Source organism: Alligator mississippiensis, chromosome 4 (genome assembly GCF_030867095.1).
Source record: "Alligator mississippiensis isolate rAllMis1 chromosome 4, rAllMis1, whole genome shotgun sequence".
Classification (NCBI taxonomy): Eukaryota; Metazoa; Chordata; order Crocodylia; family Alligatoridae; genus Alligator; species Alligator mississippiensis.
The window spans coordinates 219,696,087-219,721,895 of record NC_081827.1 but is presented as its reverse complement, the minus strand read 5'-3'; the positions used below and the strand labels follow the sequence as shown (position 1 = coordinate 219,721,895).

At 42.8% G+C, this 25,809-nt stretch overlaps 1 protein-coding gene across 4 annotated transcripts in view; it reads left to right on the top strand.

Moving 5' to 3' along the window:
• SLC4A10 (solute carrier family 4 member 10) overlaps positions 1–25,809 on the top strand; it is a 366,853-nt gene that overhangs the window by 231,535 nt on the left and 109,509 nt on the right. For all 4 annotated transcript variants that reach the window (XM_059727337.1, XM_019480650.2, XM_059727335.1 and 1 more), the window contains exon 6: positions 11,123–11,311. In XM_059727337.1, coding sequence (XP_059583320.1) covers positions 11,123–11,311 — 189 coding nt within the window. The remainder of the gene's footprint in view (positions 1–11,122; positions 11,312–25,809) is intronic.

The window sequence follows — 25,809 nt, the reverse complement described above, 5'->3', positions numbered from 1 at the left end:
ATGCCTCGCAGGTGGCATCCATGTTCTTTCAGCATTGCATTCTGGGACCTGAGCTCCAGAGTCTCACATGGGACTCTCATTCCCCACTGGAGCTCGTGGTCCCAGTGCCTTCTCACTGGGCTCTCTGTTGTTCCTCACTCTGGGCTCGAAGCCCTTACCCCTCAGAGCTCCAAGCCCCATTTCCATTCAGGACTCCTAGCCCTGTTCCCCTTCCCTACACTGGACCTTATCCCCTGCCCTACACTGGGCTCACAGTCCCTTATCCCCTTGTCCCAGGAGCTTCACTTGTAGCTCCCTGAAGGCTCAGGGCCCCACCCCCTGGATTCTCACTCTTGGCTCCCATAGTGCAGCTTCAGATGTCGCTGTGAGTCTGGGTGCCATCTCTGGCCATGCCTTCACCTGGCCTGGACCCTGCCTCAGAACTCACAGGGAGTCCGGGCTCTTGCTTTGTTATTCAGGGTGTGCTCCCCTAGCTTTTCCCCTCTACAGGGTCACCTGCAAGGCAGCAGGGCCTGAGGCTTTCTGGTGCCCCATACTCACCATTCACTGGGCAGGCCCCAGGTGTGGCATTTCCTGGAAGCTGCCCTGCCACAAGCAGCCCCACCACAGCATCCAGCCCCAGCAGGATGTAGCTTTAGGTCATGCCCCAGTACCAGGATTCTCCTGCCATCTCCATAGCTCTTGCCCTTACCTCCCAGATGTCATGAGCAGCAGCTCCAGCTGGCTGGTGTTTTCCCAGCTGCTAGCAGCAAACTGCTGCCCTTGCTGTTCAGGGCCCTGCTCTTATAAGGAATAGCTGGGCCATGTTCCCAGTCAGGCTATTGTGCCTAACTGAGGATTGCAGCTAGCTGCAGACTGCCTTGCTGCTGCCCAGGCCACTCTGAGTAACAGAGTACACTATGTGCTCTGTTACAGGTAGTTCCCATATTAATATACTATCACGGCATACAGCTGAACAAGGAATTCCTTTGAAAATTTGCTGTAGCAGTAGTCTGTTGATCACTTCTGGTACAGATAATATTAAAAAAGGAAGTCTCAAGAATCATATATCATCCAAACAGTATATTTTGAAACTTGTCTCTTCAAGAGGTATTTGCCAGAATCTAATGGCAACATCCAAATTAGAGAACCACTTCACTCTGTCATTCTTTCCATTATCTGCATTCAAATTGGCAGATGAAAATGTTCTCTTTCGGTATTTTCATTTAATTCCTTTGGATCCATGCAAATTCTCAAACTGCCATCTGGTTTGTTGACTGTAACAACTGAATGAGCACAACAGGTTCTTGCACTCAACATATGATGCCATTCTCTATCATTTGGTTCAAAGACCCTTCAGTCTAGCCTTTAGTAATGTTACTTTCTTTATGGCAGAAATCACTGGCATCACATTTTCTTTTAGTTTTTCTGACTTTATTGCAGGCAGACATTGAATCCTTACTAGTACATAGGTTATTGAGCATAGCCTCAGTGTTATCTAACTGTTTTACTGTTATCTAACAGTTTTTCAGTAACCTGTTTTAAACATTTTTTTCTTTTATTATACTTTTCAAACCCCAAATTGTTTTTCTGTCCTTTCCTTACAGAAGTCAGGCCATTCACAATACCACTATATTCTTTAGGAATTTAATTTGTCACATTGAAATTTTCATTTTCTGTAAGGGCTTTAATCCTGTCATTGAAGCTAACTACAGACATTGAAGCTAACTAAGCCCAAGGTGGAAACAATATCACTTTTGCACTTTAAGTGCTCTACATTAGATTGGGAGAGAATAGAACAGATGTTGGCCCTTTTGGGGGAGGAGCACACAGGGTGTCTGCACTGGCTGAGGCCATCAGATTGGAGGTGCTGCCAGAACATACCAAGTGGAGTTGAGCTGGTGGGCCACCTAATTGACTGCTGGGCATGGGGAAGCAGTTCCCCTTACCCCCAACTCTGTCAGCCACAGGAAACTGTCAGCTACAGCCAGATGTATTGGGGGAGGGGAAATCCAAGCATCTACATCCCTGCATCCATGTGTCTGTATGACAGAGCAGCAAGGGGAGAGAGGGACCACCCCCTCGTGACTGGCACAGGGAAGCAGTTCTTCCCCACCACTCCGCTGCATAGGGGCATACATGCTAGGATCCCACACCTCCCTGCCTGGCCGTGGCTGCATCCATGTCCCTGTGTCTGTGTCCCCGCACAACAAAGCAGCAAGGGGAGCAGTCCCCTCTGTCCCCACTGCTCACTCTGCAATGCAGGGACATAGAGGGACACAGATGCCAGGATTCCCTCCCTCACCCTGCCTGGCTGTTGCTGCATCCATGCCTCTCAGGACAGAGCAGTGAAGGGAGCAGTCCCCCCCCCCTCCCCTCGCTGCTCTGCCATGCAGGGACACAGATACCAGAATTTCATACATGCAGGGCTACAGGCTCTCCCTTTCCCCCACCTCCCTGCTTTTGGCTGACAGTTTGGAGCAGCAGAGCACACCTGAGTTCCAAAGCACTGCCATACAATGGGTGGGGGGCAAAAAGGTGCCTGGGATGTTGGCAGACGGTGTCCTAAGTTAAGTCAGGAAGGTATCTGGTACAGAAGTTAGATAGACTGGTCTAATCTAAAATGGTTAGTTCTGGTACTACATCCATCCAGGCCTATCTTAAACTGGGTTCCACCATTTTTAAACCAGTTTGTGTGCTGAGCTTCTGTTCTGTTACAAGTTTAGACTGGTTTCCAATAAATTATACCAATTTATGTATAATGTCTGTACCTGGCCTGAGGTCACTGGGTTTTACAGGCCCTCAGCAACTCATAACATTAGGATCTAATCATACAGTTTTATTACTTTTGGTAATAGCATGTTAGTTTTCAATCTGTGCAAGTCTTGTTTGCAGTTACATTTGCTTGAGCCCTACCTTCATTTTTTTGCATAATGACATCCTTTATTTCAGATTCCCTTTGTTGCAAGCTCTAATTTTAGAGTTATCAAAACATGCTAGATTCCTCTTTGAATTACAGATTTCTTACTGAATAAAACAATTCTTTTTAATCTGTGGTGCCCATGTTTTGCTTGGTACCTATTTCTATCCTCTGACAACACATGCTTACAAAGAGATTTTTAGATAGAATTATACACTTTACCACAAATACAATATTGCCTGTAAGCAAGCTGCTTCTCATAATTCAGTATCCCTTCATCTTTCCATCTCTCTTCTTCTTTAGCTTTTTCTGTCTTGATATAGCCTTGTTTTTGTTGTTGCTAACTGCACTTAAAACTGCTGTTCTGTAGTCACCGCCAGATGCAAGCCTTCACTGGTTGGCAAAGTTGTACTGCTTTATCTGGATGTTAATTTTGCAGCTCTTAGCAACCTTTCGTACCTTTGGCACTATTGCTTTTTGCCAAAATCAGGAATTTGGGAGTCTCTCAAATATCCAAAATGACCTCAATGATATTGAAACTTCAGATTAGTATTGTTTAGTAGTCACACTTCCTTCCTTGTGTATAGGATCAGAACAAGCAGTATTCACAGCTTTCATTCTTTTTGGGGATACACTACTTTGTTTTAGTATGGCATTAATTAAATATTCTATTCATACATCATGGGATCCTGACAGCCATGACTTGCCTGAATTGCAGCTCAGCTTTGCTCGTTGAGCTGGAAGCCTGGAGTTTAAAAGTTGTCTCTACTGATTGCTTCTTATATATCTGTACCTCCTAGCCCTTGTTAGTGAGGAAGCCATGGTCTCCTACTTTAGATGCAGACGTTCCACAATTTCTGTTTTACAAATAACTCAACTGAGAGGCAGAACAGAATTTTCCTAGAAAGAGCTGGAAATAGGACCCAGCTCTTTAATCCACTCAGCCACTATGTGTTTAGGTAACTTGCTCGTAACAAGTTTCTTTCCTGATCCAGGAACAGGATTCAGGAATCCTGATTGCTAACTTCCCGCTGCTGCCCAGTGAGTAGTTGTTCAGCTTGCTAAGAAATGTGCATATCAGATCCTCCTCTGATCAACATGGAGGATAACAGTTCAAATTGTAGAGGTTCATGTTGAAGAACATAACATCCTGAATTCAAATTGTGATGATGATCCATGCATGGTTACTTTCTGGTTGCACAAGCAAATTTGGGTTTTTCCAGTTTTCTTTCAGAAATTATTCACATGTTGAGCAAACATCACTAAAAAGGTTTTATAGTTAGCCATTATAACCTATTAATAGTGGCAACAAAACCCAAATATTCCCTTTTTTGTCTTTTATTATGTATTTTTGACTGTCTGTGTTTTATATAAGACAGCTCAGAAGTTTAACAGGTATGAACACTAGTAGCTTTATTAGCCATGTCCAGCCCTTGTATGTTTTGGATTAATTTCTTGCCTTTTGTAAACTAGCATGGCTCCTTTGAAGTCAAGGGAATTGCATAATTTTTTACATATGAGGATTTGACCCTTTGAGCTCAAGAACTATTATGGCCTGTTCATCAGGAGAGAAAAAAGAACTAGGGAAAGCTCTCTGCATCATTTTTCTTTTCTTGCTAGAATACGGGATGGGCCCAGTTTATCCCTAAGCATCTATTGGATTTTAGCTGAACACTGGAGTGGTTAGTAACTAGCCCATTGGTCAACTGAGTGCATCTTTAGTAAAACTTCTCAATTTATTCCAAGTTTATATTAGACAATCAAATACAAAATTTGACTCCCTGATTTTTTTGGTGATCAACTTTGAGAACAAAAGTAAGGGTTTCATTATGGCTGTTTCAAACTGCCCTTTGGTTTCTGTGAGAGATCTTCACTTTCTAGTGTTCTAGAAGACGCTGAAGTTGTTAATCCAAGATGTTGAAGGATTGCTGACTGCCTGACCAAGATAGGAGAAAGACCATTGTTGAATCAGAAAGCTCCTGCATCCTATGTCCTGGTTAAGAGAGTCTCTTGTTTTGGTGACAACCAGCTCAAGATTTAAGTAAGAAGGACCTGAGATGGCAAGACTATATGTAGAACAGGTTTCTAAAAGATTTTATGGATTGTTGAAGAACTTCTTTTCTATTATGTGATGTGGAGGTTAGGGAAAGAGTCACGAGGTTCTTTCTACATTAGATATTCAGGGGTATCTTCTGTCTTTGCACTTCCGCTGCTGCAACTCAGAGACAGGAGCAACGAAGAATTGTAACCCCTACAAAATCATGAATTAGGCCTGAAAAGTAATCAGATTACCTTGAAAATGTGATTTAAAAACAGTCTTTCTGTTTGCCTTTTGAGACTTGATGGTACATTTGCTTCATGTTTCCAAGTTTGTTTCTGCAATCAGGATGGGCAGTATTAGAACAGAGGTTCCCATGATTCTAGCAACTGGGGCTTTACAGAAAAAAAATAAAACTATAGAGAAGTAATGGTAAAATGATGATCTCCTTCTCTTCTGCCAGAGCATATTACTGTAGTCACTTCATCTGCATGCTAATTAACTAACTACCTGCCACGCGCTGCAAACATAGGACAGATACCAGTGTCAGTGGTCAGTGTACCGACCGTGTCTTGAAATCATTTTGCCTACTTTTTTGCAGTCTTGCCTCTAACAGAAGCAGATTGCAGGTCTGTGGGAACAAAGGAGCCAGAGTTGTGGGAACAGGATTTTACACCTCTTCCCTATATTTTGATCTGAAATGGAAATGTCCTTATATATTCAGACCTTTCTTAGTGCTTAAATGCACCATAATACATGCTGCATTCTGAATTTGTAATACAGGAAGTATTGTAGATATGGTGGTGACGTGTTGGATTCTACTAACAACCAGGCAGGCTGATGACCAGTTGCCATCTTAAATCTGCAAGGTGTTGAGGGCTCCCTCTCCTGTTTCTCTAGTTTGATTTCTACCTTTCTTAGAGCAATATGGAAGAAGGCAGAATCTACGGCTGGATCTTATGTAATCCATCTCTTGACTAAGGGAGGATAAAAGTGAGAAAAAATAACTTTCAATGTTATTTGTGTACAGAGGCCTTGCCATCACCAAAGAAAATCTTTCATGCTGCAGTGGAGCTGGGCACTAGCTGTAATGATCACCAGGTTCAGTAAACAGTGACAGGATTACTTACTTGAATTAGAAGTAGGCAACCACTACAGATGCTTATCTCTATAACTAGTAGCTGCTCCATCACTGCAAGACCAGCTCCCAATTCCCAACTCCTTTGGTCACTTGTTAGGGAGATCTCTATGTTATAACTTCTGTCACAGTACCAACTGTGCCCACCTCCTCTCAAAGGCACGCTGTCACGCTGCCTTTGCTTGAGCTGTTGCCCTTGTTTGCCAGGGACCTTTGTGCCGACCTCAGAGGGTACCTCAGTTGCCTTCGGGGTGACCCCAAACTCACTTGCCATGACTTTGAGTGTTCCTTCAGTGGAGGGGGTCCCCCCTGAGGATGTCTCCAGGGCTGTCACGTGTCTTGGCAGGTATTCTTGGGGCTCCAACCTCCCCTACACCCTGGCCATGCTCCAGCCTTCGAGACGGGCCTTCAGATCTTCTTGCGGCTGTCCTCTGCTGGTATCTTCCCCCCGGACCCTGTGGCTCTTCCTACCGCCGAGCCACTGAGCCTTGGTTGGATCCGGTGGGTCTGGTGACCTTCGACTCCTGGACTTCTCTTCCTTAATACCTTAACTCACTTTTAACTGGGGCCGTTGGCCTTCACTTGCCCCTCACATTGTTCACCCTAGTCACCGGGTGGTGTCCTGACTACCTTGGTCTGGTACTAAGGGCTTCGCTGACCCACCCTCACTAGGGAACGGAAAATAAACAGACCCTGAAAGGGAACACAATCGATACTCTCACTGTGACCCTTCACCCCCAAGGTGATCGGGTATAAACAAAATCAAGACACCTATTTTGTAATTGCCAGAGGCCCATGACAAAAGAAAAGAGAACCCCCCACCAAGAAAATGTGAGCGCCCACGGGAGGGAGTCCCACCCACTCCTGGCCTCTATTGCTCCTTACTCCCCCAAAGCTAACAAGCCCTCCAGTTCATGGTTCAAGCCTTCATCCCAGCTGGGGCCTTTCTCCCTTCCGCCCCCAGGATCCTTCTCAACCCTGGAGCCGCGGCACCTGTTGCCTTCAATGAGGGCTCCTCCGCCGGCTATCCCCGCGGGTCCTGCCACCTTTCTTTACGATCCTGTCAGTCCCTTGTCAGTCCTCTCCACTGTGAGGACTCCACAGCTCCTGCCACCTTAGCCCCAGCCAAGCTCCTTACAGGGTCTCCTGACCCCTGACCAGCTCCTGATCCCAGCCGGGCCTCTCTCGCAGCGCTGATTGCTGCTGCTGCCACTTCTGCTGCCATTCCTGCCGCCGGTGGCTGCAGCAGCTGGATGCCCTCCACGCCGCAGTTTCCCGCGACTCCTCTGCCTCCTCCTGTGCCTTCTGGCCCGCTCTTTATTTCCGCTGGGTGGTGTCTCCTTGTAGCAGGACACTAAGGTGCCTGCTACTACGAGAGCCAGGAAGGCTCATCAGGTGCGGGTTGCCAGAGCAACAGGAGGCAGCAAATGACCCACACCTGCCAGTGATCAGCTGGCTATAAGGGACAAGGCCTGGCTCTTAGGAAGGGGAGAGAGAGCTGAGGGGAGAGGCGGTTCCCTGCCAGCAGCCAGAGGGGCAGGAGCAGGAGCTCCTGGAGTTAGGATGAGAGGAGAAGCCTAACGGCAAGTACAGCTTGGCCAGAGTGGAGCAATGTTGTTATAGCCAGGGGGCGTATGTTTGAGTTATAGCCAGGAGGCTCGAGTTTGTGGTGTTATGTATTACACTGAGTTTGTGTTGATGTTACACCGGTGGTTTGGGTGAGGCTATAAGGGGATGGAGGAGGCCTCATAGGGGACTCACGGTAGAGTGAGGACCCCAGCCCCAGTGAGGGCATGGAGTTTGGTGGTACAGACCCCAGCTCCAAGGAAGAGCCCGGTGAGAAGGGCAGCCCTGCAGCGGGAAGAGCCTGGTGAGAAGGGCAGCCCTGCAGCAGGAAGAGCCCGGTGAGAAGGGTGGCGTATAGAGAAGGCCCGCAAGGCCTAGACACGCCGGACACCCGGAGCAGGAGAACTGTGGCCAAGTGGAGGAGAGGTAGCCTCCCTACAAAAACAGATATCATCAAAGTCGTGGTGGGCGAGAATAGGAGGGTGCAAGTCCGAAGCTTGGCACAGTAGAGGAGGTGGCAAGGGCTAGCACGGCGACCCTGCCGTCCCTCCTGTTACACTCCTCATGATGTCACCTGGCCCCAGCTGGATGTAGGCTTGGCTGATGAATCGCGTGGGTGGTTTCCCGCCGCGTGTTTCTGTGCTCTTCCCGACCCCTACAACAGGTAAGTTGTAGTTTTCTTTTCTTTTTTCCTGGGGTTTGCCTCTGAGTGAGGCTTCCCCCTTTTCTGGGCCTGTGCCCCTGGGACACCAGCTTAAGTCATTTCTGGAGCAGTGACATGTACAACCATGCACTAAGCTTGGTTAAATGAAAGGGGGTCCTCATCCTTTGAGCAGAGGCTCTCCCTGAACTGGCAACAGAATGAGTAGTAGAGGTATTTTTTCATGAGGATTTTGATATTGACTTTACCCCATATCCTCCCATATTTTTTCTACTACAGAAATGCCAAACAATCCCCCCCCCCCCCCCCCTTACTTTCTATAACATCTTATCTGGCCTTCTCAGATCTTTCTTAGCTTTCTTTTAGTTCAACAAAAATTCATCTTTATAATGCAGATCTCTCTTTCTCCCCTTTTTAGAGCCATTTTTCTTTCAGTGTTTATCTATTTTTTTACTAAATTGTTGTAAAAATCACCACGTATTGTCTCACTTCTCTGTCCTTGTACACTGTTCTGTGTAAGGCAGTACTTTACTCAATGTGTGCAAAGTTCTTAATGCACTTTCAGATGCTATGGAAATAATAGTACTATAATCATAACCCCAGTAAAATTTTCTTTCATTTTCTTTCTGCAACTGTGAGCATCAGAGAGAAAAATGGTGTGTGGATGACATGTTTGCACTGGTATGAAAAAGGAGAGGATGGACAACATAAACCTTTATACTAGGGTAATTCTGCCTAATCTGGTGTACAGTTACCTTAAAAAGAATCAGAGGTAAAACTCCACAGGCATAGTTACACTGATGTAGGTAGTGTGTGTCTGCAGCTTTTCTTGAGAGAGTCATTTTTGCTTACTGAAAATAGCATTTAACTCCCACTTTATTACCTTCATAAAATGTTTTCAAGGCTCCATGAGCTGTACAGGGCCTGACACTGCCACCTGTCCCAGGCAGGAAGGAGCCTGAGAAGACAGCAACCCCAGGCTTTCTGCTACCAAGGAGCCAGACAAGTAAACTGGCAGGATACATGTCTGATTTCTGTTGTAATTTCAGTGAAATTGATGTATCACTATGGAATATTTAAATTTAAATGAATTGGCCTATTCCCACAAAAAATATTATAAGAGTTTTTCAGTTAGTGCTGCTGTTGATTACCAGGATAGCAACTAGGTAGAAGACTGATGGTAGAATCCAGTGTGTGTTCTTCGCAGATCATGCACTGGACAGTGTTTTACTGGGCCTGAAGGAAAACAGCCATTGACTTCAGTGGATGACATGTCTTAATGAGGAGTGCAGCATCGGGCTGATTGTTGTTAAAGGCAAAGCTGGTAGCACTGTGTATATTCAAGCCATTCAACACTCCATTATAACCCCATCTTTTCAGCTACTTACAATTACAAACAAATATGAATGCTTTTGGTAGAATTTTCCATGCAGGGTTTCGGTTTAGATACATTTAGAAAATTTTTGGAAAATTTTCAACCAAAACATTTCAGCTTTTTCTGAGAATGAGGCTAGAGAAAAATAGATTATTTACCCTTGTTAAACAATTCTGGCAAGTTTTTTCTTTTAGAAAGTCTTGATTTTTGTTACAGTCATGGTCTGTGTGTCAGATGCCATAGATGCAAGTATGGTCAAACTTGAGCCTTTCAAAAAATTGCAGTTTGCACATGTTCAGTGGAGATGTCCCTTGTAATGTGCCCAATTTTGTGTCCACCTGCCTCTGATACTGTGCCTAGAATGACCTATTTACAACCAGATCCACTGGAGGTGACTTTGGGTACACATCAAGATTGAGGCTTCAATTTACACCTCTGGACCCATTGTGATCTCTTACTTGGTGCATGCTACTGTTTCCTGTCTCCTGTGACAATGAATACTTGATTTCCTGATGGTCTTTTCTGTTATACTCATCACTGCAGTTTCTGAATGCTTTCATAATGTTAATGTGAGGTGAGTGGGTGATGTTATCACTCCTGTTACCATTAGTTGTAGTACAGAGAACTTAAGGTCAAAATTATTCACTGATCTTGGATGAACAATTTAAGACATGTACAACCTAATTTTTCAGAATACTTAGAATAATCTAGCACTCTGTGTTTAAAGATAGCTCACACTGATGTCATCTATAGCTGTGAGTGCTACTCAGTTCTGCAACTGAGATTTCAGGGCCTCAAATCTGGCACATAGAAAATGAGTAACATTCAATTAGAGACCACCTGTAAAAAAACGTTTTGTTTAATTGACTTGGCCAATATCACATGGGGTTGCTGTGGCAGAAGCAGACTTACAGTCTAATTTTCTCAGTCATCTGCCTTAGCCATGAGAGCATCCTTTCTCTTCCTGTAATTCCCTACCTCATTACCGCACACCTACCAATTCTGCAACAAATGTAAAAAGAGTCCTGCTGGTAACAGTCTTCTTCACTACATGACTTTGTTTTATCCCCGTAACAAGACCGTCCTGTGCACTGAATGAGGCAGAAGCCCTGAGGAAAAAATAGCACGTGAGTATATAATTAAAGAGGGTTCATACTGTGCATAAGTCGGGTACCAGAAAATGACTGTGAACAAGGATGGTAATTTAAGGTTCCACAGGCCACCTTAAATCTGGCATTGCCTAACTTTTGAGTGCTTGGCTTTGTAACTTTAATACTATCCACAGAAAAATGTTATAAAATATTATCGTTTCCTATCTCTCTTTCTTGAAATCAGTGAATAAGTAAGGAATGCAGGCCTCTGACCTGTTGTAGTTTGATCTGGCATCATAATTGCTGTTAATAATCTCCCCTCTCTTTTTATTGAATTATATACATGTTTTTCAGATATGATTCTTGACCAACAAGTGGGCTCAGGGCAGCTCAGTGAGGATGTTCGTCACAGAGTACATGAAGCTTTACTTAAGCAACACCATCACCAGAATCAGAAAAAGCTAAGCAACAGGATTCCAATTGTCAGATCCTTTGCTGATATTGGCAAGAAACAGTCTGAGCCTCATTCCATGGATAAAAATGGTAATGCATTGCATCACTTTATAGTTCAGAAGCTTTTTTTATAGAATTTCACGTTATAAGCATAGTATGTGGCGCTGTATTTCAAAGTGTGGTTCTGATGTGAAAAGCAACTGTAAAAACAGTACCTTTTGCTCAGAGTTGCTCCTCTGAGATATTTGAGTACAACTAGTTAATCAAGTGCTATATGTACATTTTTACTGCTTTGCATTCCTGCTAGCTATGTAGTCAGTCAATACAGCTGTAGGATTGTGAGAGTTCACGCATGCTTGTTCACACATCATACTTGTTAAGTAAATTACAAATGTACGTACCATGGCTGTTCTCAGCTGTGTTTGAACCACAAAGTGAGGGCAATGGGGTTGTGCATTTGTAATGGAGTGAAAAGTTTGGCCGGAGGAATCTTTAATTCTGCTGATGCGTTGACCAAACAGCATTCACCTTGTCTTTCGGATTATAGACTGTTTGCAGGGTTGGCAGGAAGTGAAAACATTTTTTTAATTTATAAAATGAAAGTTATTGAGATACAATAGCACAGAACCCACCTTGATATTTTTAATAGTTACTTTTCAGAGAATTGCATTTCAAGAAAAAAAAACAAACCACAGCACCAGTTAAAGTAGTAAGATTATTATTTTTTCCTATCCAGCTTTTACAAAGGCATTTTATTGCTGTATGTTTAAATATGTGTGATGTTAGTTAACTCAAAATTAAAGTTCTCTCGTAGCCCTTCGTTCTTAATTTACATGAATACAGGTTTTGCTTCTACAAAAAAAACCCAAAACAAAACCGTGTGCTTAAATATTCACAAAATTGGGCTGTAATTATTTATTTACATTTGTAACCTACTGTTAAAGATAATGGCAATTCTGCTGTATTTGTCCAAGTTGCTCCAAGACTGTATTATTAACCAATGTATTTTGATTACCATATTTACTCGACTATAAGGTGAGGTGCCCCCTGCTCCCAGTCAGCATGGGGCAAAAAGCCCCTCATCTTATATTTGCATACAGGAAAAGCTCTTCATTAAACACATTGTCCATCATTAAACTGCTGCCAGAAGCAGTATCTGCTGAGTTATGAAAACCAGTCATTAATTTGATTGAAGCCCACACTGACCATGCCTGTAAAACACATGGCCTATGTTAGACAAGCATACTGATTTAGCCAGTGCTAAAGGATTTTAGCCAGTGCTTTATCATCATCTTTGTGGTTTTTGACCTATGCAGACTTCATGAGTCGTCTGATTTGGAGTGCTATAGAATCTACGTGTATCAAGGCAAAACTGCTGCCTAGCCTTCTATATTGACTTTTTAAACCAGTGACTCTTATCAAGGCATATATATATTACCCACAGTAATTTGCCTATATGTATATTTGGCCCTGAAAAAAAACAGGTGGGTGTTCCTTCCTCAGGGAGGTGGCACCAGGCCTGGAGGTACTGCAATACCAAGCTGGCCCTGGAAGGGCCAGAGCCAGCCCTAACACCCTCCCTTTTTTCCCAATAATAGATTAACTTTTATTAGTAGTTGTTTAGGATTGTGAATCCAAAAAAGCTGACAAAGCCAGTAGGGAAATACATAGCACCCGGGCGAGGGACTAACAATAGAAGGATGGGGGTGAGGAGGGGAACGCAACTAGGTTACAGGAGATACAATGTTAGCCAACTAAGCCTGGGGGTGGGGGAGCCCGGGGTGGGGGCCCGAGTGAGGCATTTGATCCCCCAGCCCAAATGAGGCATTTGATCTTAGCCAAAAAGGCTGAGATGCTGATGGGAACCCTCCACAAGGACAGGTTAGTGCAGCCATCACACTCAGTTCCCATCAGTGCTGACACTTTTTCAATTCATGATGTATTCAACTCATTGAATACTTTTCAACTTCTTTTTTATTCCCACAGTTGAGCAGCATCTTTCTTTCTCATTTCCAATGATTCCTGTATCATCACCAACCTTAAATGTCTGTCAAACATCACCAAACTTCCGTGTAGGTGAGAGGCTTTGTCGACTCCTCTCTAGGCCTGTCTCATATGATTAGTGTGGGCATGCCCTCCATGAGGTGGAGTTGGATCAGGAGGCCACATATCTTAGCTGCATGTATGTTTTTGGAAGATTCCAAAACTCGTGATGAGAACACCCAGTTCCAGTCATGAGTGTGTGTGTGTTATAGATCCTGTGTGTGTGTGTGTGTGTGTGTGTGTGTGTGTGTGTTGGGGGGGCAGGGGGAGTATCTGGAATATATTTGTGTATGGAACAGGGTGTGCTGTGGGGCCACCAGAGCTTGAAATGTTGCTGACTGCTGGGGCCCAGCCCAATGAACTATATGAAAAGTCATAAGCCTTTGGCTTTGGAATAATGTAATGTATAGTTTGTGCTATATATAAGTAAGTATAAAAGTGCCGCTCAAAAGTGTGTTTATGGAATACTGGTGCTGCAACTTGCAGCAGTTTGCAAAAAAAAAAAAGAAGGTAAAATGCATCAATTCTGAATGAACTAAATCTCTAGGTACCCACAGTAATTTGCCTATATGCCATTTCTGCAGGTATGTTTATTTTGAAGTCAGTGGGTGCATCTACACATGAGACCCTATTAGGTTACAGTAAACTAATAAATACAGCTATAGGTTAGTACTTGTCAACAAAAGTACTGTCCTATATGGTATAATTTGATGTACCACACAATGTGTGTGTAGATGCTAAAAGGGCTGGCTGCATGCAGGCTCATTGACAGGCAGCCCCCACACTGAAGCACTCTTGTGCTCCAGCCAGCCCCTCTGTAGGATATTGAACTGGGTTGGAGTAGTCTGGGGCTGGCAGGCTGACCTCCCCAGCCCCCTGCCAGCTGGGGCTCCTCTGACCTGGCTCAACATGTTGTGGTTCTAGGCACACATGTAAACCCTGTGCCCTGGAGTAATAAACCCCTGTGTAAACTGAGCCAGAGTTGATTCAGACAAATTACTTTCATGTGTAGATGTGCCCAGTATTTTCAAATCTGCCCCTCATTTCCACATGCAGGGTCTGACGTGGAGGTGGGGTGAGAAGCTGCAGGGGGAAGAAGTTGGGAGGGCACAGGGCAAGTGACCACCTGACCCCCTCCCAGATATATTTTCCCTGCTGTAGCAGTGGGAGGGGAACAAATCCAAGGCAGACCTCCAATAATTAGATTATATACCTGGAAAATTATAACAAATGTATACATTTCTGTTTTTTAATCTAATTATTGGGGGGGGGGGTCATCTTATATCCAGAGACATCTTATATTTGAGTAAATACAGTAATTCTAAGGATTTTAGCCAGTGCTTTATCATCATCTTCGTGGTTTTTGACCTATGCAGACTTCATGAGTCGTCTGATTTAGAGTGCTATAGAATCTACGTGCATCAAGGCAGGACAGCTGCCTAGCCTTCTATATTGACTTTTTAAACCAGTGACTTTTATCAAGGTTGCCACATGATACTAGCACTGTTAAGTGTTCAAACACCTATGCACGAATCATAAGATAAACCCAGAAAATTGAAATAAGAATCTATAGTGTCAAAAACATTCTGTCCTGTTATGGTCTCTGAGTTTTTAGCAGCAGCAGAATTGCTTTATTTTTCCAGTCAAAAAAATGAGTAAAAGCTAAAAGCTGGCATTTACCAAGGGGTACCTTTAGTCTAAACTGTTTTTTAACTCTTCCAAGCTTAACCTTTTCTATAGGGAAGAATCTCAGACCTGAAGATAGAAAACTTGCATGTGACTGAATCAGGAATTTTTTTTTACAGAGTGGGAAATAATCCCCAACTTAATTTAAGTCCCCACTTTGTATGAATACACAAGAAAAAAGCTAGATGGCTATAGTCAGATACCCTTTTTTCTTTCCTAAGATAATTTTATGTGCAAGCTAATGTAACTATTGCGTGGTTTTAAATAAATATACTGAAAAATGTGAATATTAAACAAGTTATTGCTACAATGCTCTGGCCCACCAATTTCGGGACATGGGAGAGAAAAACCCTTCCCAAAGTCACTGCAGATTGTAGTTCATAAGCTCTACTTCAGTCAGTGACTTGGGGATTCTCAGGATTTCCCTAGCAATTAAAAATGGGAAATAACACTGTTAAGTTTCTAAGATATATTTGTTGGAAAAGCTGTGAGTGTTAAAGAAATGTCACCCCAAATTTAAGAATCTTTCCTACCTGTGAATGAAGTTCCTATAATAAATCCTCAGAGCATTTTGGCTAGGGATAGACATTACACACAAACTGGTTCAAGCGATCAGAAACCGGTTTAAACCTGTAACAGAACAGATGTTCAGTGCACATAAACCAGTTTGAAAATGGCTGAAATTGGCTTGAGATAAACCTGATCAAATGTAGTATCAAACTTACCTGATTTGGCTCAAACCAGTTTATTCAATGTCTGTCCCAGACCCCTTGGTGGTTTAAGATAAACCAGGCTCCCCCAGCATCCCGGCATGCTCTCTGGGCTGGGCAGGGCTCTCTCCACAGCAGAGCCGGCTCCACCCCTCTGCTCTGTCGCTGGAGCTCTGGCAGAGACTGCAGACACAGCAGGGAGGAGGGGGAGGAGGGAGGAAGTCCCGAAACCAGGAGATTGAAAACTTCCATATCATCAACAGATGCATGCACTGCATAACCTCCCCCCTTCCCCCTGCCCCTTGCCTCAGGGTGCTAGCAGGAGGCTGGGACTGGCAACACTTCCACCCCTTGAGCAGCCAGTGGGGAAAAGCCTGGGACTGTGCAGGCAGACCTCCCTAATCAACGTGTCCTGCCAGGGCCTGGCCATGCCCCCACTCAGCTCAGCAGTGTACAAGGGAAGGGAGGGTTGCTCTAGCACTCCCTGGCTACTTCAGGCATGTGTCTAAATTTTCTCAGTCCAGAGAGAATATCTGTCTGCTTACAAACTGGTTCAGCCTGGTCAGGTTAGACTAACCTGCAAAGACAGAATCAATTCAGGCTCAGGATTTTTGAATGTCTGTCCCTAGCCTTTAACTTTGGCTAAACTTCCCATAAATATTTTGACAGCCTTATTTAGTCATAAGTTCAAGAAAACATTCACAGGCACACAATATAAGGTTTAGAAATCCTTAATCTTGTATAAGAAGTATAGATCATCATCTTCCTTGTGTTATTTATTTTTAATTTAATATATTTTCAAACTAATAACAATATCCTTAGGAATAGTTATGCAAAAGTAAATTATTGTATCTAAACTATAGGGAACATGCTAAATGTGTTCATCAGAAGTCCAAAAGCAACCAGAGATATGTCTTATTTGGCATGAAATGTTTTTCTTCATCTTGACAGTTTCCCTGAAACTCAGATCTTTTGCAATTTAAAAACTGAATTTATATTAATACCACTGGTGCCTACCTTTATCTCTTGGAATGATATGGCTATTTAGCTTTAGCATACCTCAGAAAATCTAGCATGCATCTTATGTTTGCTAAGCAGCCTAACACCATTCTTATTATTTTTCCTGAAGGCTATGAAGAACCAATGCAGCTGTGCCATGGCCAGTACCACAGCCCATGGGCTGTAATGGCAGCTGCTTCTCCTATGCTCCTGTGCTTCAGTGGTCCGAGAAGGGGGGGGGGGGGGGGGAGGTTGCATGGTTTTTGGCATATTAGTTTCTATATTCCTCTCTTATGGAATATTTTCAAACATTCTCCATATTCCCCTGGGTAGATCTGCTAGAAAGCACTGCTGATAAGGTAGGCAGAATCCCATTTATGGCTTCTCACCACCCTGAACAATTCCATTGCCTTAGAACCTTGCTTGTAGCCAGGAATTCATGGTTTCTTCTTTCCACCTATTGTCTCACAGTCCAGCTGGTACAGTTTAAAGTTATTTATGCTTCAGCTGATTGACTCTAGCTAGACATTTCTCTTCAGCCCTTTGTTTTAAAACCAAGAGCAATGATGCAAGCTGCTTTTAACATTGTAGTGATGTATCATAAACAATTTTTTTCTGATCTGTGAAACCTAAGTACAGCAAACTAAGGTTACGTAAAACTGAACTGCAACTGACATAAGTACTTTATAGTAATTTCAGGTATATTCTGTGAAAAATATCTTTTCTCCTTGACGATGACACCTTTGCAAAATGTGTTTGTGGTTTCACTTCAGACTTATCCCACAGTTATGCACTGTCATGTTGTTATGTGTATGTTTTATATATGAATGTAATAATGCTCATACAATTGCAAGGTATGAAAGTGTGTGTCTGTCTCTTGCTCTCAAAATTGTGTTAAGATAGAAATTCACTTCATTTCATTGTTAATTCTGGATATCGGATCAACAGCTTAATATACAGAAGACTTGCCAATTCTGGGGCAGGGCAAATAGATCACCACAGAGCCCTGTGGTCTTGCTTACCTCCTTTTCAAATCAAGTAGAAATGGGGGAAGCCTTCATTACTATCCATCAAAAATGGACCCGGAGGTAGAAACAGAACAATGCCAGATGCTTTGGGCTGAACCATATCTTTGGTTCCTATTTGAATGAGGTATTAAAAATCAGGCTCAGAGTTGCCCTAGAGTCACCAACTGATGTAAGACAGTCTTAAATGTGATTTAATTGTGGCAGAGCACCTGGGGCCACTGTAAATGGTATTGCTTACACTACTACTAGACACTGGATGACCTGAGAGTTGGGAAAGGGAAAAATGGCTTAGAGCCATCATTTTCCCCAACCCAGTTACTTGATGTAGCTGAGGATACCATTCCCTTCTCTTTCCAGTGCTCGCACATGCTGGTTTGTCAGTATGCCCAAATTCAAACATCCACTCATGACCCACAGTGATGGCATTACTGGAACATATTTGTGCATATGTTTCTCCTCTGTTTTTTCTTTGGTGTGTGAATCCATTAGACCTTCTAATTAATTTTCTTTGTATTATTAGTATTATCTTTTGTTTACAATGGCTTTTCTTCACATCCTCTTCAAGGGTAAGATGTCAGGGTGATGTGGATTTACCATGCATTTATAATGCTGCCATGCTGTGTTTAACTTTCACTTTTCATTAAGCATCAAAACTGTGAGAATTAAAAGCCTGATTTTGATGTTCCAATAAAAAGTGACAGTCAAATTTGGCATAACAACAGCAAAATATATTTTTTTTAAAGGCCTACTTTGATATTGAATGCCCAGAAGGAGGATGGGAATGAATTTCAGATTAAATTGTGGTGAAAGCCAGGGGAACATTAAAAATATAAACCTTTGCCATTACTATGTTATCATTTGGAGACTGGGTTTGGAAGGAAACACAACACATATGTACACTGAGAATAATAGAGATGATGCATTCCTAAAAGCCAGTTTCAACCAGAAGCAGAGAATATACAACATGTTTGTTATTAAAGGAAGTCTAAAAATTATATTGTGGATTTCTGCATTTTTGCAGATTTCTGTAATACATGAATCACTGATACCCTTTAGAAGCATACGTGTCATGGGGTATAGTTATGAGAAAATTTAGATTAAAGCAAAATTCCATCAAAATGCAGAAACAAGTTTTCAGTATATTAAAAGTACTTCAAAAATATTTTTTTCTGGACCTCTTTTCTGACTAGTTGGACACTTGTAACCTCTAGACATCGGTACTTGGATGTAATGAAATCTAACAGGGACTGTGCTGCTGTAGTTTACACGAACAATAGGCTAGAGGAATGAAGCTTAACAGGGGAAGTGATTAGCAGTAAGCTGTAACATTGTAAGCTACAGTAACCCTCTAACACACACATTCTGTAGTATCTTCTATTCCCTAGGTGGATCATTTATGCTCCCTTGGGCCACATCCAGACAAGCAGGGGCATGTGCTTACAGAAGCACAAATAGTAGCGGCAAAAATTTATGCTGCTACTTAGTGCCCAGTGGAGACACATGGGGGGTCCATGGTGGTGCATGTGCACCCTCTGAGAGCACCAGTGTACCCCCTGACTGGCTGCACTTGCTGCTTAGGCAGTGGGTGGAGGGGCAGGCGGGAGCACTGGTGCCACCCCTGCAAGCACCGGCTGGGGAGTGGAGTGCAGTGGCGCTCCCAGAAGCAGCTGCAGCCACTTCCAGAAGTGGCCACAGCAATGGGCCGCCTTGCAATCGGCTGTGGTGGGACTCCCTCCCTCCCCAGTTGGCAGGATCGGCTGCAGTTGCTGACTGGTTGCTGGGGGGGGCATGTCCCCCCCCAACTAAGGTGGCACCAGTCGCCCATGTTTGTGCCACAACACACACTATTGCACATGTGCTTTGTGGAGGGACAAATTGTTCCCCTTCAGAACAATGTGCCCAGCTTCTTCTGGTTGCTGGCTGGGATCCATGTGCTGCAGGGAGATTGGCTGGGGCACAGGATGCCTCAGTACGGGGCTAACCAGCAGGCAGTACAGGTACTGAGGCACCCTGTGTTCCAGCCAGCCAGGGAGTGGCATGTGGAGATAGGGGAACAGGCAGCCCTGGGCTGGCTGCTCCCCCATTGTGAGGTACACTGTGCCCCAGCCAGACACTAACTCCACAGATTAAATGAACGAATGCTGTATTCTTGTCTTGTGTTCATTCCTTTCAAGCTAGCAATTTTACTCAAATCTTATTAATTACACAGAGCTTATTCCTGATATGATTGAAATAAGGCTCAAGTAATTCTTAAACACTTTCATTTAATGTTAAGTTTTTTCTTTTTCCATAATGTTCCTTGTACCCATGACTAAACGTATAATCTACATATATGCAATTGCCATTCATCTTTATATTTCTTTACTTTGCTCTGTCTTTGTTGTGTCTGTCTCTAACAGGCTCATCTCATCTCTGTACCTTCCTCATCTCCTATCCTCTGGGTTCTGTAAGCTCCTTGAAGGTCTCAGAGGTAGTATAAAAACCTATCCTGCTTGGAGTTCAGGTCAATTCAAATGTACATCTATGTTTTCATCTCATTTTCCTTCTAGCATGCAACTTTTCGCTCTAGAGACCAGTTAAATTTATAAAGCCTTTAGCATGAACAGTGATAATTTCATAAGAGAAACTTACCTGATAATGGTAATTTAAAAAAAAAATAGAATATTAGACATTAGAAATTGTTTCCTTATAAAGAAACAATAATTATTTCTTAATAAATATATTTTCTTAAATAGATTCAGAAAGTGACAAAGCACAGTACTTTTGTTAGAGTTGCATGAGTTCATGTGGAATTGTATTTGAGGTCCAGGCCTAAGGTTACAAAAATCCATAATCTGGCTTTCTCTACTTCCTCTTAAAAAGCTGGGGGTGGGGGGGAAGTTTTTAAAGACAATATCAAATTCTCCTCTCAGTTATTCAGATTTAGGAACCATGGCAGTTGATCCCTCATGATTAAGACTTTGGGCTTCAAGACAGCTAGATGCAAAGACTATTGGGGCCCTATAGTACTAAACCTAGAAGCTGAATTTTAAATTATATTTGAACTTTACAATACTCTAAATGATGATTTACAGCAGTTTCACATATGCTTACTAATCTCCTAAAATGTGAGTTTATGTTAAGCTGGAAAGTTGGTGACTAATAAGCTAGAGTTAAAAGCCTCATAAAACATGAAAACATTTAAAGGGAAGGAATGCTATAGCCTGGTTATATATTTTTGTAAATTTATATGGTCTATTAAGCCCTTTATTTATTTTGCTTAAATTACTGTTAGTTAATTTCTCATTGCTGTTTGTTTACTGTGAATAGTTTTTTAATGCATTTTTAGGTTTTTTTTCCTGGTTGGAATGTCCAGAGATTTCATGAATTTTGGTTAAAAAAAAATACAATGTGAGATTGCCAGCTGAAGGTATCCTGGTTACAGATTCTTTCACTGAAATGTCAAAATGCCCTATATTCTGTGTTTTAAATGGTCTTGCTGAAATCCTTAAAAATCCTGGAAAAAATAATTTACAATAGAAGAATGTAACCATGGAATGAATGTTTTATATACACTTACTGTATAATATATCCAGGCTTTGATACTGCCATTAGATTTGTAAGGCTTCTAACTATGATTTTTCATTGTTGAAAGGTGAAATTCTACTTCCCCTACACTAAGCACAAAAAAGTGTTTGCCTGAGAGTTTCCTGAGATGCTTAGAGAGGGGAACACTGGAGTAATTCTCTTGGTCTTATAGACAGAGCCTTGAAGAGTGCCATAAACCCTGACCATAGCTATGGTTAATAGAATTGTAGCATGCCCCTGAGCCTGCTGCCCACATTCCCACCATTCTCATTGGGCTGATCACAACATTGCTGACCAGGAGGGATCCAGGACAGGTGCAGCAGTATAATAATGCCCCCTTCACCACTGATGCCACTGTCTCTGGCTGAGCTCAGGACTCTGCAGCTGGAGCCCCCAGGATGGCAGGGAATGCTGGGGGGTAGGGACTGGGCAGGGAGCAGTCACAGGATGGGGAACCCACCCACTGCACCACTGTCCCTGTTTGACCTGGGTGCAGAAGGGAGCCCCAGAGCTGCTACTGCCCCCCTCCAGCTGCAAGCTGCGAATTCACAGGGTGCCAGGCAGGCGGAGGACAGTGGTGCCAGGAGGTGGATTTTCCCTTCCTGCATTTGCTCCCAGCTGTTCCACCACCATGATCCCTGCTGCCCAGGAACAGGTGCAAGAAAAGGACCCCACCCCCCAATATTGCTCCTGCCCCAGTTGACACAGGCATGGGGACAGCCCAGAGCTGCTCCTGCTCTGCTTCAGCTGCAGACTGTAGAAAGCAGCTGTGTAGGGTACTAGGCTTGGCCTGGAACAGGAGTGGTGCAGGAGAGCACCCACATTCTCCTTCCAGTACCTGTTCCCTTCCATGTTCTCCTTCCAGTACCTGGTTTCTCCTTCCAGTACCTGTTCCCACTAGCATGGGACTCTCTGAGGGGGTGGTGAGTTGGAAGCAGATGCAGGAAGGAGGAACCTGCCCATCGCTGCTGCTGTCCCTGGCTGAGGCCTCCACCCTGAGCAGCTGCTTTCTCGAGTCACCCCTCTGGCCATCAGGTCCCATAGGGTGAGAAGAGCAGCTCTGGGGCTCCCCCCGACACCGAGGTCAGTTGGAGACAGGAGCAGTTCTGCTCTTCTTTCCCCTGCTGTCCTCTCTGCCAGTGTCCCCCCACTAGCCTGGGAACTTTAACTGTGCTTCATCTCCATTCCAAGCCACATACCTAGCTTGGACTACAACCATTGACAGGCATTAAATTTTTAGTGAGAAATATGCTCTCTTAGTGCTGCAGAAAGTGAGCATATAGACTTTCAAGCAGTTTGGCACTGAAGAAACAATGCAGTTCCACAGTGAAATGTTAGCTCTTTCTATGTAGCACCTGTATAATTATATGTAGTGCCACAGGATGTAACTTGGTCCTCCAATATCCCAGGGTGCTTTTCCTCTTGGTCTTGACTCTGTGCTGAAGTGCATACAGCATGCATTAGACCTGCTGTATCTGGAGCAGCAGGATGCACAAATGACAGGGATCCACTGTGGGAATTGAACAAGTGTGCTGTGGCTATGCAATCATAGCACAAAATCAGGGAGTCCTTGATGGGTGTGATTCCCCAAGCAGCCAGCCAGTCAATGCTGTCATCTGCGCTTGCTTGCTCTTGGGAAACTCCGTACACAGGGACCCATGCAAAGCATGCTGGTATCACTTCACAGTGGTCCTGTGGCTGTGGAACATGGGAAATACATGCTCTGTACAGCACTCTGGATGACAATGTGCTTGAATGGATGAATGCACATTTCAACACTATGTTCTTGTGGTGCTGCCAATTTCCAAGAAATTTTCAGTGCTTCATCTGAACATTTGTCCATATCCTTAAACTTTGATTAAAGAGAGCTCCAGGCCAAAAGGTAGCCGTGTACTGGCTTCCTGTCTCATAGGAAACATTGCTGCATGAATAAACATAATTTTATTCAACACTTCTGTACATCCTTTACATAAATCATTTAGTCAATCATTTAGATCTTCTCTAGATTATGTAATAACATACCAGATTATAATCAAGCTCTTTTTCCTTTCCAAATTAATCTTCTGAGGTGTAGAAAGTTTTCTGAAAGATACAGAGATATTTAAAAATCCTTTTTCACATTACCTTTTCTACTGCAATGAAAACTTGTATGTTTCCAGTTTATTTTCACATGCATGAAAATTCTGTTGGCATGTGAAAAATACAAAAGCCATTCATATAAATTACGGGTACATGCTCATGGTGACCTATGCTTTCTGGCACCTGCATTTCTATTCCCTAAGGCATTACTGGACACAATAGTTAAAGCTAGTATTTTGATAAGTAAACACTGATGTTATGCTTGCTGCTTAGAAACTCTGAGACCTCATGGTGTGAAGCTTATGGGTCTGCTTTCTAGCAGTTATAACCATTCTCAACAGGTGGTCTGTGCTCTGCCTGTGTGTTGTAGGGAAAGACTTTTTTTTTCCTCCTACAGGGAACTTGTGCTTGTGTTTTGTGCAGGGACCTGAACTTTTCATAAGAAAGAACTGGATTTCAACTTTAAGTTTTTTGGGGAAAAAAACATACAACTGTAATTCCTAAATTAGGAAAAAAGAAGATTATCATCTCTTGCTTTTGTATGTGCAATATTGCTCCAGTACAGCAAGTGTGTATATTGATATGTGTAAGTGCACATATTTTTCCATTTGCCTAAAAAACCCCAAGGAATATTGAGAATATTGTGGAATGAATTTAATGCATTCTTCTCTTAATCTGAGGAAATTTTAGATTTTAAGGATTACATATCTAAATTTCATCCTTTTTAAATCCCTTGTGACCTGAATGAAGTTGTAAGTGTTTCATGGTATAATGGAGGGTAAAATCTTGCCCACCTGTTTTGCAACACCTCTGTCTCCTGTATTATATGTCCTTGCTAAGTGTTAAATTCATCTTTGGGGGTAATGTAAGACTAGTGAATTTTGCACTACATGCTACTTCTGGCAGCCCTTTAAGGTGATAGTCATTCCTGTGCACACATGCCCAATTCTACTTAAGTACCATATTGTTTCTTAACAAAAAGTTTAATATGAATTAAGTAGCACAAAGGCTTTATGTAGCACTAATGAAATTCCTGAATGGTGCAGAATTGTATTTACATATTGTAATTTGAAAGATTGCTAATATTATCTTCTGAGAAGGTTCTAGTCCAAACCGATTCCAGTACATTCTGGTATTGGTAAGTTTTATATCAAAAGAAAAAATTTGTACCTGAACATTTTGTACAGTATTATACAATATTGTACAATATTATACTTGTACAATACATAAAGCATTAACCAGGTGATGGAAAACATCAAGAGTACATTTGAGCAAATATTTTTTTAAAGTTTATTTTGAGCCTGGCAAATTGAATGGCTGCTATAATAAATAGCTTGCACATTAATAATCACACATTTGCAACTAGTAGTGGGAGAAAAATTAGCAGTTTTACATGTTTTCTGAACTAGTTTAGAAATTAGAACTTTCTTAAATCATTGTTTTCATGGGTATATTTTCAAGTTACTGTTACACGAAGACTTTGATGACTAATTAAGCAAAGTCTGCAACTGAAGGGATGGGCACAAATGCGTCCCTCAGAGCATTCACTGATATACTTCCCAGTGCCACTCTGGGGTGATTAGTGAGGATAAATTAATAGCCGAGACCTGGATAGTAACTGGAACTAATCTAATGATCTATTAATAACAACTACACAACTATGAAGCCACAAATCTATACTAACAAACTACTAACAACTAAGGCACTATACGATATATATACAGATATATAACTGGAGGGTTCAGATTATACACACAGGTTAACACTACCACGTCTAGAGGATTTAAGGACTACAATAATGACAAACAGAATAAACAGGAATACGAGGACAAGTACAACAGATATGAAAATGGCAAGACTCACAGAAATACAGCTATGAATGGGTTCACCCATAATTCCCATACCCTGAGATTGCATATACGTACCCTAAGGCCTGGCAGCTGCTCAAATTAGGCGGGTGATGCCTACGAGCCAAATGGCTTCAGTGCCCTATTAGGAGAACAGAGAAGATCTTCAGATGGTCCCACTGCTGGTTGCCTTGCAGCACACCTCCACCGCTGCAACCACGCTACCGAAGGCCCACAGCCTGACTGGCCAGGTCAGATATGGCTCTTCACAGCGCCAAGCTCTCTCTTTCTCACTATTAACTCACAACCTCACTTATAATACACAGTCCACACTCCAAACTCACACTCGATACTCCAAAACCCACAACCTACATACAAGCCATCACACATCTGCTATTTATAGCCTCCTCAGAAAGTTCCAGAACATGACCTCATAATTACACACATGCAAGGTCACAGTCTCACATCTTCCAGCCTGTCACCCATGTATACTCACACCACAGGTCAACAGTTCAGGGGCTCCAGTGACCTACATGCAACAAGCGGATCATACAGCGGTCAGCATATTCTCACATTACATCACGCTCGTTCTGAAACATATGAATACATTAACATAAGCAAACAGCATA